Raw genomic sequence first — 14,938 nt, 5'->3', positions numbered from 1 at the left:
ACCAGAAATGTTTAAGAAATTCTTCCACAAAACTTGGACGGTAAATGACCAAACAAAATCCTCTGAGAAAGAATATTAAAATAAACTGCCACGTTCTAAAAACAAACATAACTTGCAAGAAGAGCACAACATAAATTGCCTAGTATATAATGAAAATCAGAATGTACTCAAAATTATTCTGGAAGTCATGAGCATATTGTGAAATACATGATCCAGGAGAAAAAACCCAAAAAGGAGATCACTAAAATGCCTCAAATGAGCAGGGAATGACATAGCAGGCTGGATCCTATTTAAAAACCTTAGGTTTAAACCCATGCAAGAAAGCCAGGGTATTAATGCTAACATCCAGAAACAACGGTCAAGGAAAGAAAACAATTTTGCTCACTCCAAGTTCTAAAATATTTATTCTCATATCCTTATACATGGTAGCAAAGCAATATGTAATAACCAAATAAAATAACTAAACTTTAATCCCTATAATCTAATCTGCTATATTAAAAAAAAAAGAAAAAAAGCAATGCAGCCCAATAAAATAAAGAGTAGGAGTTAAATGCATGCTCTTAAAATAGAATTAGACTGCAAAAGAAGAGAAGTGATTGTCATTGTGTATCTTTTCCTGCACTGAGCTTATTGTTTGCCCTTACCAAATAATAAAGGAAATGATGAAGAGAAAAAAAAATAGGAAAAATAAAGCTCATGCTAGCACATATAAAAATGTAGCAAAGTGATTCATTGAAGCTCAACTAAAATGCAAACTGTTTTGATGTGAAAAAATATGAGACTGTATCCTATATTTGGAAAACAAAAATGCTTACCATGTAAATTCCATGACAAACCAACTGTGGAAACAATTGCTTAATTATGCTTATCAAAATAATAAGAAAGTATCAGCAGTTGCATTCAACACACATGAATCAGAAAGACTACCTGTGCAAACATAAACAAATCATCTGAATTTCCAATTAACTATTACAGATTACAAATGGGGACACTTTTCAAAATAAATTACAAGACTAATTAATCATTTTAACACACAAAAGTAACTATGTTACATTGGGCAGTAGCTTTAAATATCTTCCTACTTATTGTAATTCTATCCTGGTTAGTTTGAACAAAGGCTAGTGAAAATGTGTAGGGAAGAGAGAGGGAGGGGGAAAAGGGGAAGTTTCCAGACTTTACTTTGATCACTTTATGTAGATAATTACTGTCTACATTTAGAATCATAACATAACAGAATTATTGACTAAGGAAAGCTCACAATAAACTACAAATTGTTCGATTCAAACATCATAAGCATTGAGATAGTATCCTCCAGGCATGCTAACACGAATATCTGTGGTCATATGACACGATCAACCACTTTTCTTCAAACAAAATTACACAGAGAAACTTGATGAAAATAAGAGCAAGACACTATTTCTTGCTCTGCATAGTAGCAGTCTCATCTCCAAGGGTGTTTCAGAAAGTAATGACAAAATGGTTGCCCACACTGTATGGAATGGCAAAGTGGGAAAAGGCTACACAACAGGGGGAAACACAGGTGGCGGCACTGTTGAATGCGCCAATTGTTTGCAACTACGTAGAGAAGTAATGTGCTCCAGTAAACCATCACTGCACACAAAACGGGTTTTATTTCAAAATTACTGTTACTTTCTGAAACACCCTTATATATAAGTTTTGAGACTTACCTCAATTTAAACCCCCCCAAAATGTTCATTGTGTTTTAATAGCCTGAGGTTAGGAATCTAGCATCATGGGTTATGGAGCTGTTTTGAAGGCAGCACATTTCGCTTACTACGAACCAGTGTGCATAAGGAAAGAGAATCATTCCATGGACAGAAATATGGGGCCCAAGTTTAAAATGATCTTTATCAAAGCACACTAGAGTATGTGGGCACAACTGTCTGTGCACACAAAAGCCTGCCTATGAATAGCATTTGCACATATAACACTACAATACAAAGGAAATATCTGCCTTCACAAATATAAGGTTTTTGGAAACTCTCCAAAAATTTAGCCCACAGCTTTTTATCCCCCTCCCCACCCTTCCATGGATAAGTTCTGAGATTCTTCCTATGATAGAAAAATCCTCCAACCACTCCTGCATGCACTTCCAAGGAAGGACCAGAATATGCATTGAAACGCATAGCCTGCTCTTCCACAGTTTAACTACCCTCAATTAAACTGCACTGAAAGAATGAAATTACCACTGTCAGAAAAACAGCTGGGAAGAGACCTTGTAGTTTTCAGAGCCAATTATTCTGGCTGCAATTCAGCACAGAAAACATTTAAAATACATAAAAGCAAACTCATTAATTTTGCTTAAGTCTTAGATTTTGATACGGAAATCGTAGCAAATGGGCCAAACTGCAGAATCTACTTTTCACACAAATAAATTTTCAAAAACTGATTGTGTTAGCAATTGGCCCAAGGAGTGCTCTGCGATTGTCTGCACTTCCATCTAAACCCTTGTGCCAGAATCACTGTTCTTTCAACGTGTGTATGGATCCATGATCTGCATTTTCATGTGCTAGAATCATAAATGGGCTTTAACCAGATGGTGCTAGCCACGATACCCATCTTTTACAGATTTTTCCATCAGTAGATGCTAAAGCATTTTTAGAAAAGGAGGTCTTAATCCCATTTTACAAATACACAGACATAGTGATTTGCCCCACCTGCTTTGGTGGGTCAGGACTTCCAAACTATGACCAGTTCTGTGTCTGCTAATCCATGCATCTGCAGGCATTTTGCTAAGATCTTTATATTTTTCAGATAAATGGAATACATAATTCTTGTGGAAAAAAAAAAAAAATCTCCCTTTACTTCTAAGACTGCCGTATGACTCCAGGACAGACACTGAAAGTGCTCTACAGAACCTATGAAAAGGGAAAAACATGCTGGTTATGAGGAGGGTTAAATTAGCTAATGTATGAAAAGCAGTCTCATTGTTCTTTTATTGGTTGTAAGCAATGTTAGGTAGTTACAAAAAAAGTTCAGCCTTCTTACTGAATCCAAACAAAAGTGCAATGACAGTTTCAGCTAAAATTGATAGCACAGAAAAGTGTATTTTTAACTGTGCCCTTCACTTGCACTGGAACCAAGAGTAAGACACTAGTCATTGTGACTGAGGATGACAGAATGAGCCCGAATAATTTTGAATTTAGAAAGACTTCCTGATTTTATTAGGACATGGATGACTTCTGTCTTCTCATCTAACAGTATCTATAGGTAAGCAAAGTGTATTGGCTATTCAGAAAGTTATAAACAACTTGCAAATTGAGTAATTCCAAATAACATCAGATTATAAATGAATACACTGTATCAGTTTTCCAGAAAAAAAGCCTAAGGAAGGCAAGCAGAACTGCCTGTTACAATCATGCAGAGTATTGTTTCAGAAATAGTACGCTGTGTGAGTAATCCAATTGGAAGATTCTTCCTTGGAGCGTTTTGCTGAGCTGTGTGATGTAAAAATAGATTTGTATGCCTCCGATTTATCCTCCCTCTCCGTGATGCATCTCTTGGTGGTACTAGATGAAGCAGCTTTTCCTGGCACAGTTGATGGACTTCCAATAGCCTCTATTGGGGAGGGAGGGAAAAAAGGAAGGAACAGAAACACAAGACATTTTAGTTTTTTTGCAACTGCATATTAGTTTTGTTTTGTTTTTTAAATTCATTTCTACAGCTCCAAAAGACTGACCTGCCAGGAACATCTCTGGCAGACTAGGGAAAAAGTATGTTTAAATCAAGTAATTCATATTCCTTTCCAAACTCATTAAAATGTCTGTTCAATGTACAGCTTGGGAAGTAGATTTCTCTCCTATGAATGCACATACCCTAACATAGTACTAGAAGCATCGGTTGCAGCAAGCCAAAGAGAAAGCTCTAAGCTCCAGTCTTCACACATAAAGGTGGGAGGATTTCTCCCATTGTTTGAAAAATAGCTGTCAAATGCCAAAGGCAACACTTGTGACATTTATCACCTGGGAATCTATCTACTCCCTTTATCCTTTATGAAGTCCCTTATAGACAACAACAATGGCCTGAAAGTCATTTAATCATTTCTCATTGAAGCCAGGAAAAATGCCTGCCCCATTATTTGTGACACCATTTCCATGCACTTCACCTGCTGCTACCACCATGTTCTCAAAGGACACAGGAGTATTTCTGAAAAGCTGCAGTTGTGGCTCACAAGTAAAGAGAAAAAACAGCACAAAAGTCTTCCCTAAACTGCCTACAATGAGTACATTTTAGGCACAAAAACAGTTAGTTAGAAGCCTGTCTGCATGTTCACTAATTGATCTATACAGGCAATTATGAACCCTACATGCACAGTGTTAAGTAATGCAGTACTGTAGCCTTCTCATTTTGGAAAATGTCACCATTAACATCACTCATTCAACAGGAAAAGATAAGCAAAGGTTTGACCTAGACAGAGCTGCTTTCTCTTCTCTCAGCTCCACTGTCATCCCCCAAACTTAACACTGGGAAGAAAACAGCACCAACACATGTGAAAAAAATGCAAAAATGCATCTTGTAATAAATGCATGCAAACCTCAAGGGACAGCATCTAGCAAAGTTCATGTCTTTCCTGCCCACAGCCTACCTCATGTTTCCTCCTTAGCTTTATTTTTCATTTTTTTCCCCTAGTTCATTAAAGCAACTAGGTCTCCAGATAGAAACCAATGACCTGTCATTTCAAAAGGGGCTCAGTGATTTTTTTCCCTTTGCGTTATGTTCTGTGAGAAATTAATTTCAAGTGTTATTCAAGACAGCACAGACACCCATTAGCAATTAGAAGAAACTGGGATGAAACAGTTTAAACACGATCCATTATAGACTGAAGAAATCTGCAGTTCTGTATGGAGGAGAAGATAGGACATTTATAATGTTAATACTCTAGGCTCACCACAGAGAAACACTAAAGCTCATTATTTAATATCAGATTCTGCAGATTATTTTCCCTTCAGAAAATGACTCATTTCTAAACAATAATTGATTTTAAAACATATGAGGGTTGTTTTTCCCCACCAATCTCTGGAAAAAAAAAATTTGTAAGAATTAAAGCAACTGAGCAAATGAACTGTGCAATATATATACACATGTGACCTAAACTGGTGCTGCCTCCTTGGGATTAAAAGACAGCCAAATTCAATCTCAGTTTCACGCTGAATGTCCTTAATGATGGATAGCAGAGAAGTAGCTAACTGGAGGACTAGCAAGTTATTAAAATATGCGAAGAGGATTTGTTTCCTTTGAAAGAAACGCCCACAAAATCATGCTTCTTGAATCTTAAAAAGCAAGAATCGGTAAGATTTAGGGTTTGGATGTGAAGATATAGAGAGGGCTGAGTGAAAGATGATGCCTATGCTGTGGGAATGAACAACAGGCAGACTGGTGATGCTGTCCACATTATTTGGAGAAAGGGTGACCGGTGAGAGTGGAGGGGATTAAGAGATCAGTTAGCAATGCAGAGTAAGAGCAAATGACTAGATGGCCAGTCATCCACAAAGGGATGTCAGAGATGCACACAAGATTTTAGTTTGCACAGAAGACGACAGGTCTGGAATAGAGGGGTAGATCTGAGAGCTGTCGACTAAGAAATGTTGAATTTGTATCTGCGGATGAGATTATGCAGAATAATGTGTAGAGTGGGGAGAGAAAGGGTCTAAGGCAGAACTTTGTAGGACCCCCTGCAGCCTTTTGGAATATATACAAACAAATTTAAGTATTACCTCTTAATGGGCTTTATATAGCCAGGTTTTGACATCTTATGAACAGTTTAAAAATTAATACATGTATATGCAAAGTGTTTGCAAGGTCACTGCACAAATGTACGGGGAGGCTGTATAGAAATTCAACTGCAAATGTGGCATGAAGTAATTCAAAATAGTTCCTTTAAAATTATTTTAACAGCGTGGAGCAATTTACAAAATTGTTCAGTTACACTAGGACACATGCACACTAACCTGTGCCTTTGGTGAATATAATCTGTTTCTTTTCTCCAGAACTAGAGTTCAGGTCATCATTTACATTCTTTACTTTGGACGGTCCAGGAGAACCTACAAAAGAAAGAAACCCCCCCGCAACTGAATCGTTAACTTGTTTCATAACTCCAATGGTAAAGCCAACCTGAAGTTGTAAGAACATTACCTTCAGGGGCGTCCTGTTGAGAAACTGATTCTGCTGCCTTGCATTTCTTTGATTTCTGGAACAATATAAGCAGAAAGTTGAGAACCTACTTTAAAAAGCTGTATGTGTTACTTAATGTCAATTTTGTGTTTTAGAGACTTAATTCTATTTGTTACGCTTGTACATTTTATAAAACAACTTTGTGCTTTCCATACAGTTGCTTTAAGTGTTACATACACTTTCAATCTGGAAAAAATAATGTTGACCTCACAGACGCCTTGGCAAAACAATGTACAGGCTGAAACTAAGCTGCCTAAAACCAATTTTTGGCTTGCTTGGTTTCTTCTTTAAATGAACCAAGTTAACAAAAAGCACACAACATGCAAAAAGTTAAAAGTCTACTTGTGTGTGTACCTCCTGCCCCCAGACCAATCCTATATTAAACCCCGCCCTGCAAACTATAGCAGTATTTGTTGTATAAATGTTATACAAAACACTGACTTAGTAACGTCTCAGAAGAATTTTACAATTCTGACTAACCAAATCCAAAGGAGGAAACACTGAACATACATTTAGAATACACTGTGCAGTCTACAAGATAGGAGACAATGTTAGGGGAAGCAAGTAACACAGTAGATGCTGCTCTAGATCTCATCCAGAAGGTGGTGGTAAAAGGCCACCATAATAAAACCAGGCAGATTTCTAGTGATCGTTTGCTGTGTACATCCCTGTACGTTTCTATGGTTTGTCTCCTTTCAAAACAGAGAGGATATGCAAGGAAGCACGCAAAACACATTCATTCTGATGCTCTGTGCACCAGATCTGACAACTGGTCACTTAACAGCAACCAAGACTTTACAACTTTTTTTTTTTTTTTTAAGGAGCTAACGTGACCAGAAACTTCTTGTTCCTGAAACTAGGTAAGGAAACAATTTTGTATGGATGCCAGATTTATACAAGAGTTCTGATCATTCGAGTTGGGAGGGGAGGGGAGATATAATCCAGTTGCTATAGGGCAATTATCAATTCCTAGCTTTTTGGACTGAGAACAGCTTTCAGCATAGTATACTTTATTTATATCAGGCACTTCTAGCATAAAATGCTACAATAACTCTGGCTACAATAATTTTGGCTGACAATAACAAGGACAACATAAACTTTACCCTCAGAAAATAAATACAGTAAACACAGGTTGTAACAAATTGCTACTCACGAGGAGGTAAAAACAGGTTAAATCTAACGGCCCATCAAAATGGGTAAAATAGTAAAATATTAGTTACTGAAAGGTTAATAAATTATTATTTTTGCTAGAACATGAAGCTTGGTTCATTTAGTCAGGGGAAGGGGGAAACACCATTAAGTCTTCCAGTACATAGAGGTTGTTATACAAAGGATGGTGACCAACTGTTCATAGTGCCTGGGGAGAGAACAAGGGGAACCGAACAAAACACCAAGGCTGCATACATGTTCAAATAATCTAGGTTTGTTCTCGTGATAGAAAAGCTTTACCCAGAACCAGGTGCTTCGGGGCAGGCAATTATTTTGGGTGGAGGACGGCTTAAAGAGGTTTGGTGAGCGATCAAGGGCTGCATGGGTGGCCCCGCCCCTTGACAGATGCCCTGCACCCAGGTTGCCATTTTGGGACCAGAAATCCCATCTCTAACCCCTGACCTTTGCCAACAGAAGTCCTTCCTTTTGCCCCCCCGGAAATACTCCTTTTGGGAGGGGGAAGATGCCATCTCAGAACCAGAAAAAAAAGGAATAATACACTAAAAGTCAAAACACCTACTGTAACATATTTTAAGTTTATTACAAAAAATATTTTTGTCATGATTTGTATAGTTTATATAGAGGTGATTGCATAACAACTCAAAAATAAATTTTTAGTCTTTTATATAGCGTGTGTACATGAGGAGTTGCTGGAAGCTGGGGGAGCACAACAGCTGTCCCTGCTGCAGCGCTCTGGGCAGGAAGGGAGGGGAAGCTGCAGCGTTGATGGAGCGGGGTGGGCTCTGCCTGCAGCTCACTCTGGTCCTGCTCGTGTGGGGCAGGGGAGCATGTGTGGATGGAGTGGGAAGCAGGGGGGTGAAGGAGCTTGACTGCTCACAAAGTCCCGCAGGCATGGACAGATGGGGGGGGGGCAACAGCAGCAGAAGCTAGCATGGACTTGGTGCAACCCCACCATGCAGGCAGGTGATAGAGGAGCAACAGCAGCAGAAGGTATGGGACAGAGACTAAGAGAGCTGGTGATGCCAGGCTCAGCTGTCTGCTCCTCTCCCGTCTCACACGGGTTTCTGTTGCTGCCAGTGGCGGCAGCTGCTTTCCTGCCCTTTGCAGTGTGCTGCGAGCCAGGCAGGCAGCACCAAGTCCCTTCCCCTTCCCCCTGCCCACGGAGGGCTAGGCTCAGCCACATCGCAAAGAGCAGGCAGGGGGAAAGCCCCCACATGCGCACAGCCAACCCACCCACACCCCACACATGCACCCACACCCCAACGCCCCCAAACACCCTCCATACCCACACACGCAACACTGTCCGATGCACTCCAGCCACACACCCCACAAATACGCATCCCACATGTAAACCCACACCCCGACCCTCACTATACCCACCCCACATACATACACCCACACACCCCACCCCCCCACAATACTCCCATACCCTTCTCCGTACACCCCTCCTATGCCCCCACACTGTCTCTTCACCATACCCACCCCCCCCACACACCCCCAACCACACCCCCTGCACCCCTAGACACACAATATACAAGCAAACTGCCCTCCACCCCAAAAGGAGTACTTCCTGGGCAAGGGGAGAGACTCCCAAATGCAAAGCTCGGCGGTCAGGACTTCTGGTTACAAGATGGTGACAAGGGGGTGGGGCACCTGCCAAGGGGCGGGGCTACCCTTGTGGCCCTCAGCACCTCACCAAAACTTGTTAAGCGGTCCTCCACCCAAAATAATTAGTTGCCCCAGTGTAGAACCTTACTTGGCAATAGCCTGAATTAAATGTTTATTATAAAGGAACCCTAAAGCACAAACCCAGTACATTTCTCATTCATCTCTAAGTGGTCACTTAAGACAGGTTTCACACGTAAACAGCTGCAAGTGATTGGAAACCAGTTCAAACCTTTAAACACAACAGAAATTCAGTGCACATAAACCACTTTTAAAATGGTGCACATAAACCACTTTTAGAATTGGTTTAAGATAAACCTGGATGAAGGTAGTATCAGACTCAACTGATTTAGATTAATTGTTTTATTGAATTTCTGTCCCAGATCCCCTCGAGATTCAAGCTAACTCTCAGTCCCCCAGCAGCCCAGGATGCTTTCTACCTCCTTCACAAAACCCCTTTTGCAGGGTGGGCAGGCTAGCCTTGGCCCCAGCCATCTGCTCCAGCTGAGCAGGGAGGCATGCTCTAGCACCCGCCCTGGCTACTGGCCTGGGCCACTGCAGGCACGTGGCTGCATTTCTGGAAACAAAAATGAATGTCTGCTCACTTGCTTATTGGTTGAATCTTAGATTAACCTGCGAAGATTGAACCAATTCAGCTGTGGGCTTTTTGACTTCCTGTACTTAGCTCAGCAGAACAGCATTGGGGAAACATTTCTGTTACCTAGTTTTGGTGAATAAATTCCTTATTCAGACAGATGTACGATTTTAGTTTGGGTTTTGAACAGGAAACAAGGCTCAAAACAGAAATGAACAACAGGAAGCTTATTTTTAAGATGTTTATTATTTTTAAGTAAACAGCTTAAAAATAAATAATTGCCAGGGAATGCAGAAGTAGATATGAAAGGGAAACAAGAATTTAGACTTGTTATACACATTATAAAACTCAAAGTTCCTGTTTCATGGAACAGAATGAGGGAGTTGGATTTGGCAGGAGAACAGAGGTAATTTATGGGAGATGCTGGCAGTTCCATCGCTGAAAGATCTTCCTATTTTGGGACTTGTATTTTACCAAATGGAAGTCTCTTGAACTGTGCTGGATTTATATATACATTGAAGCCCAACAGGGCTAGTCACATTCTAACTAGAGAGTACCTATTATAATAGCATCTATTTCCAAATGCTGAACAGGCTAAGTACAGGATGGCTTATTACGGTTCCTTTCTATCACCTAGTGATCCAGGTAAGGAGACAATGACTTTTTCTTTCTTAAGTGTGCTGCCTCAGCTACTAATACTTTTATGAATACCAGTGTTAGGCTTCTCAAAGAAATGAAGAGGGGGCTTTATCAGTTCTCAAAGCCTGCTTTCAAAAAAAGTCAAGCATACATAAACCTAAATGAACTCTACCACCAAAAATGGAAAGGGTTTGCTATTTCCTATCACTTGCCACTCCCCCACCCAAACTTTTGACATTTTTGTAATTTGGACCCAAAAGTCCAAGTTCCATTTAGGTTTACAGTTGTATGAAGTAAAAACTAACACTTACAAATATCTTGTCATGGTTAAGACCAAAACATTTTTATCTATGTGTCCTAGACAAACTACACGGATTGGTCAACAAATACTAAATCAGAGTAGTTCAACACAGAGACTCTGAAGAATCCCATAATTAGGAGTTGAACTCATAGCCACAAAATAAATTCACAGAAGGTTTCATTACAGTTAACATCCTTTTATAATATTCTGGCATTTTTTAAGTGTACATAGAAACATTACCTTTCCCAATTTGTTTTTAAGTCTTCTATCCTCCATTCTCTTCTTCAGTTTTTCCATGTCATCTTTATTGCCATTAAGTAGAATCACATCATCTTCTTGAAAGGGAACACCACACTTTAATGACAAAGAGAAATGAACACGATATAACTCTGCAAGATCTTAATCACATTTTAGATACAGAAAAATCCCCCCGTTGTCATTTACCTTTTTCTATTGCCCTGTATAAAATTCTCTTTTCATTAGTCAGAAGCTGCAGCTTCTACAGCAGAAATGGAATTATACTGTGTTCATACATTGAAGTGTTTCAATTCCTGAGGATGACTAATATGTGAAAATATAGAAAGCACCTCAGGTAGACTGCTTGTGTTGGCTCTTAGTACTATTTTATTTCTACGGCTGCCAGTGCAAGTAGCCATATATCTGTCAGTTAGGTAAATCATGATGCTTCATTGCCATGACCATGAGGATTTCCTTGGCTAGGCTGAATTTCTAATGGAGGGATGAATCCGAAGTGTCAATTCCACTTTCTGTGTTATCACGAAATAAAAAAAAGGTGGGGGAGGGGGCTGAACGTTTTAAACAAATCACAGATCATCTTTTAACAAAAAAACAAAAAAAAGGAAGAATGAACATAGTTTTAGGAGATGAGCCATCATAGACTCCTAGTCCTTTATGTAAGCAAACCATACCATAAGGAAGAAAGCTAAAAACAAGTGAATATCCCAGTTCCATAAATGCACTACACACTGTCCATTTGAAACCATTTGTAAGCCTACAGAAGAGTCACTGAACTAATTTAACCGAACCATGATTTAATTTACATTGATCCAACCTCCTTGTGCAGATGCACTTAATTGTGCTTAAGCCTCTCTGTTCAGCATCACAAGCTTAAACTGTGCAATGGGCTGATGGCATATAAGGTGCACAAAACACATCTCAAAGTGAATTTTGTTTTGATGCTTTTGCTCAGTCAAAGCTTTGCTGCTGCATACACAGTTTAGTTAGCTAGTTTCTGACCACAAGAAAAATCAGACCTTTCCAAAACTAAAAGGCAATGCCATAACAGAAGAGCAGTTTATAAGAGGTGATACTCAACCTCTGGCCTGCAGAGCCATGTCATCCAGCCCCCGGGGCTCCCCACGGACCTGGTAATTTGCCAGAGAAGAACTGGCAACATTAACTGCCATTCCCCTGCTGCCAAATTGTGACCCTGTGCACTGGATCACTGGTCTGCAGCTAGATGCAGCACACAGGATCAGGCCAGCATATGGGCTCCAGCCCACCAGCCAGCCCTCTGCTTCTCATCCAACACCTGATGCTGGAAGGTTGAGCACCACTGACTTATAAAAAGGCAGGAATCACTTCCCGATTCCTTTTCTTAAAACCAGAGTGGAAATGTCAGAGACAGTTATGACGGATAATCTTCTTTTCAATTATGGCAAGAGGAAGATGTTTTTATTTTGAACTTAAACAACAAATTACCTGAATATTTGAAAACACCGAAAAGTAAAGAAAAAGTGTAATATGCCCAATATGTAAAATTAATCACCTTCCTATACAACATATTAGCAAATAAGTCCCTACAGTTTGCGTAGGAAGTAATCTTGTCCACAACCAACAGGCAAGCAAGTGGCAATGCTGGCAACTGCCTATGCGCTGATGCATGTTAAACTAAAGCTGAACTGGTTTTCAGCACTTTCATGGCTCAGTCAATGTCCCAATTGCACTTGCTTGCAGGGGTTACTTTGAATAGTCACATTTTCATTTAGCACAGAGATCCTCAAACAGGGTGCCATGGTTCAGCAATACTAGGTGTGCACCCACACAATTCACAAGATAAATCCAGAAATTTCAAGTAAGAATCCAGTGTCAAAGGCATTTCTGACCTTTTGTGCTTTTCTCGAGTTTGTTGCAACAGAAAAAATTGCCATTATTTTTCCATAAACAAAAAGTGCAAGTTAACAGCTGGCATTTTCCCAGGGCTGCCTTAAGCATATAAAGGTTGAGAACCACTGCTCTAGCAGCTTTCCAAAGAAGTCACCTACTGCTAGACAACATCTTATTTGCCACACACTGATTTAGGTGTTTAGATAAAGTTTACAGAGAATTTTTTAACCCAGGTTAGTAAAGTCTCCAGCCCAAAGAATGATAATGGAAACACTGACGACACAAGACCTAGAGTGGAAGAAATGTGCTCTAAGAGCAATAACAGTAATTTCTCTTAACAAGATAATGCCATTATTTTAATGAATGTTTTATGATCTCTAAGCTTCTATCACTTACCATAATCCTAATGTAACGGAAACTAAACCAGAAAGTAAAGTTGGCAGCATTCCTTTTTTCCATTACATACATCTGGGAAGTAATAGCTGACTTTCCCTCCTTTTTCAAGTGCCAATTAAGGGAAGAAAGTTGGTTTCAACGAAGAGGATAGAAAACGTTCCCTAAATGCAAAACAAAATGGCCACTGAACTGCAGCAATAAACGTTCTGTATTGCAAGCCTGTTCTTACTTTTGCTTTAAGTCATTTATTAAGCTAATCACTTCAAATTATTTATACTTGCATACTGTCACTGCCAAAGGATGAACTTAAGTGTTTTGCTCTATTGCAGAAACGGTTTCCCCCTATAGCATCTTCCCTCATCAAGAGAGAACAAGTATTTGTGATCTCAATAGTGAACCATGAACTCGAGAACTATATTTACAATAAAGCTCACATACGTGAACCAAGCTGCACTCATTTATCCCACTGAACATAAAGGTTTTGATCCTGTTCCACATAAAAAAAAAAAAGGGATGGAAACTGCATATTTATTTCACTACCACTCTTATCAATAGGGTTTGTACAACATGTTTCGAGGGGGGGGACCTCTCTAAGTTCGGTCCCAGAAGCTCTCTTGCCTTTTGCTTTAAAACAGCGTTGAGACCAAATACAACAGCCCTAACTGGAATTGATCTAGATTTCCACAATTAATGACTTTTTCTAAACAGGCCTAGATTACAATTTCCTTATAACAGGAAGCTAAAGAGAAACACAATCTCATTTTTTTATACAAATAATAATAATGTAAGTCTTGACAATCCCTCACAGTCCAGCGCGATTACCTTTCATGATCATCTTATCTGTGTTGAAAGATGGCTGATGATCCATGGACTCTGCTGCAGCTCGGACATGTATTTCCGTGTGGGGTGGGGGGCGCTGCATGCTGTTTCTGCCACTCCCGCTTTTCCATCTCCTGTTATCGTCGTGAAGTTTCAAAGCACTGAGTTCCCTGCAACAGATTCTTCCTCCATTGGGGGCAGTCCTGGGTGATAGTCTCCCATGAGATGACATCAATGTTGCATTTTTTTAAGTTGGCCTTGAGGACATCCCTGAAGTGCTTTCTCTGGCCTCCTCTTAAGTGCAAGCCTTGGCTGAGCTGGGAAAATAAAACTTGCTTTGGGAGTCTGGAGTCAGACATCTAGATGACACAGTCAGACCAACAAAGTTGGTGTCGGATGATCACAGTGCTTGCTTGTAGGAGGATGCTAATGTTGGTGAATTGGTCTTCTCACTGGATTCAGAGGATCTTGTGCAGGCAGCGTTGATAGTATTTCTCCAGCAACTTTAGATGTTTCCTGTATGTTGTCCATGTCTCAGGTCCATACAGCAGGGTAGGGATCATGACTGTTTGATTAACCATGACCCTGTTTTTGGATCCAATGTCATGATCTTTGATCACCCATTTCTGCAGGTGTCCAAAGGCTACACATGCACACTTGAAGCTATGCTGGATTTCTCTGACAATGTCAGCTTTCCACGAGACATGGTTTCTAGGGTATAGGAAATACTCAGTGTTCTCTAGCGTCTCACCATGGATCTGGATTACCGGAGCTGGGGACTGTTCATTAGGAGCCTATTGGTGGAGGATCTTAGTCTTCTGAACATTAAGCATCAATCACGTTTTCTTGTATGCCTCGGAAACGATACTGACGACTGCCGGAAGGTCTGTTTCCAAGTGACCACACGCTACAGCATCATCAGCATACTGGAGCTCAACGATTGCTCAGAAAGAAGTTGTTCCTTAAGGAGAAGAACATCCAAGCCCAAAGGGATCTATCCAGGAACGTTCCTAGCTAAAAAGGAGGCGTACACC

The 14,938-nt window shown here is 40.1% G+C and overlaps 1 protein-coding gene across 1 annotated transcript in view; it reads right to left on the bottom strand.

Moving 5' to 3' along the window:
• Positions 1-385: 385 nt before the first annotated feature.
• The window catches only part of RTF2 (replication termination factor 2), a 54,091-nt gene continuing 39,538 nt past the window's right edge, over positions 386-14,938 (bottom strand). Inside the window, exons 6-9 of the mRNA XM_090064343.1 lie at positions 10,803-10,916; positions 6,154-6,208; positions 5,970-6,062; positions 386-3,579 (exon numbers count right to left, since the gene is read on the bottom strand). Coding sequence (XP_089920469.1) covers positions 3,395-3,579; positions 5,970-6,062; positions 6,154-6,208; positions 10,803-10,916 — 447 coding nt within the window. The 3' untranslated portion in view covers positions 386-3,394. The remainder of the gene's footprint in view (positions 3,580-5,969; positions 6,063-6,153; positions 6,209-10,802; positions 10,917-14,938) is intronic.

The sequence above is a fragment of the Crocodylus siamensis genome, chromosome 10, assembly GCF_052110815.1.
Source record: "Crocodylus siamensis isolate JL-2025a chromosome 10, ASM5211081v1, whole genome shotgun sequence".
Taxonomy (NCBI): domain Eukaryota; kingdom Metazoa; phylum Chordata; order Crocodylia; family Crocodylidae; genus Crocodylus; species Crocodylus siamensis.
Note: the sequence above shows the minus strand (reverse complement) of the source record. Positions and strands in the feature narration are given on the sequence as shown.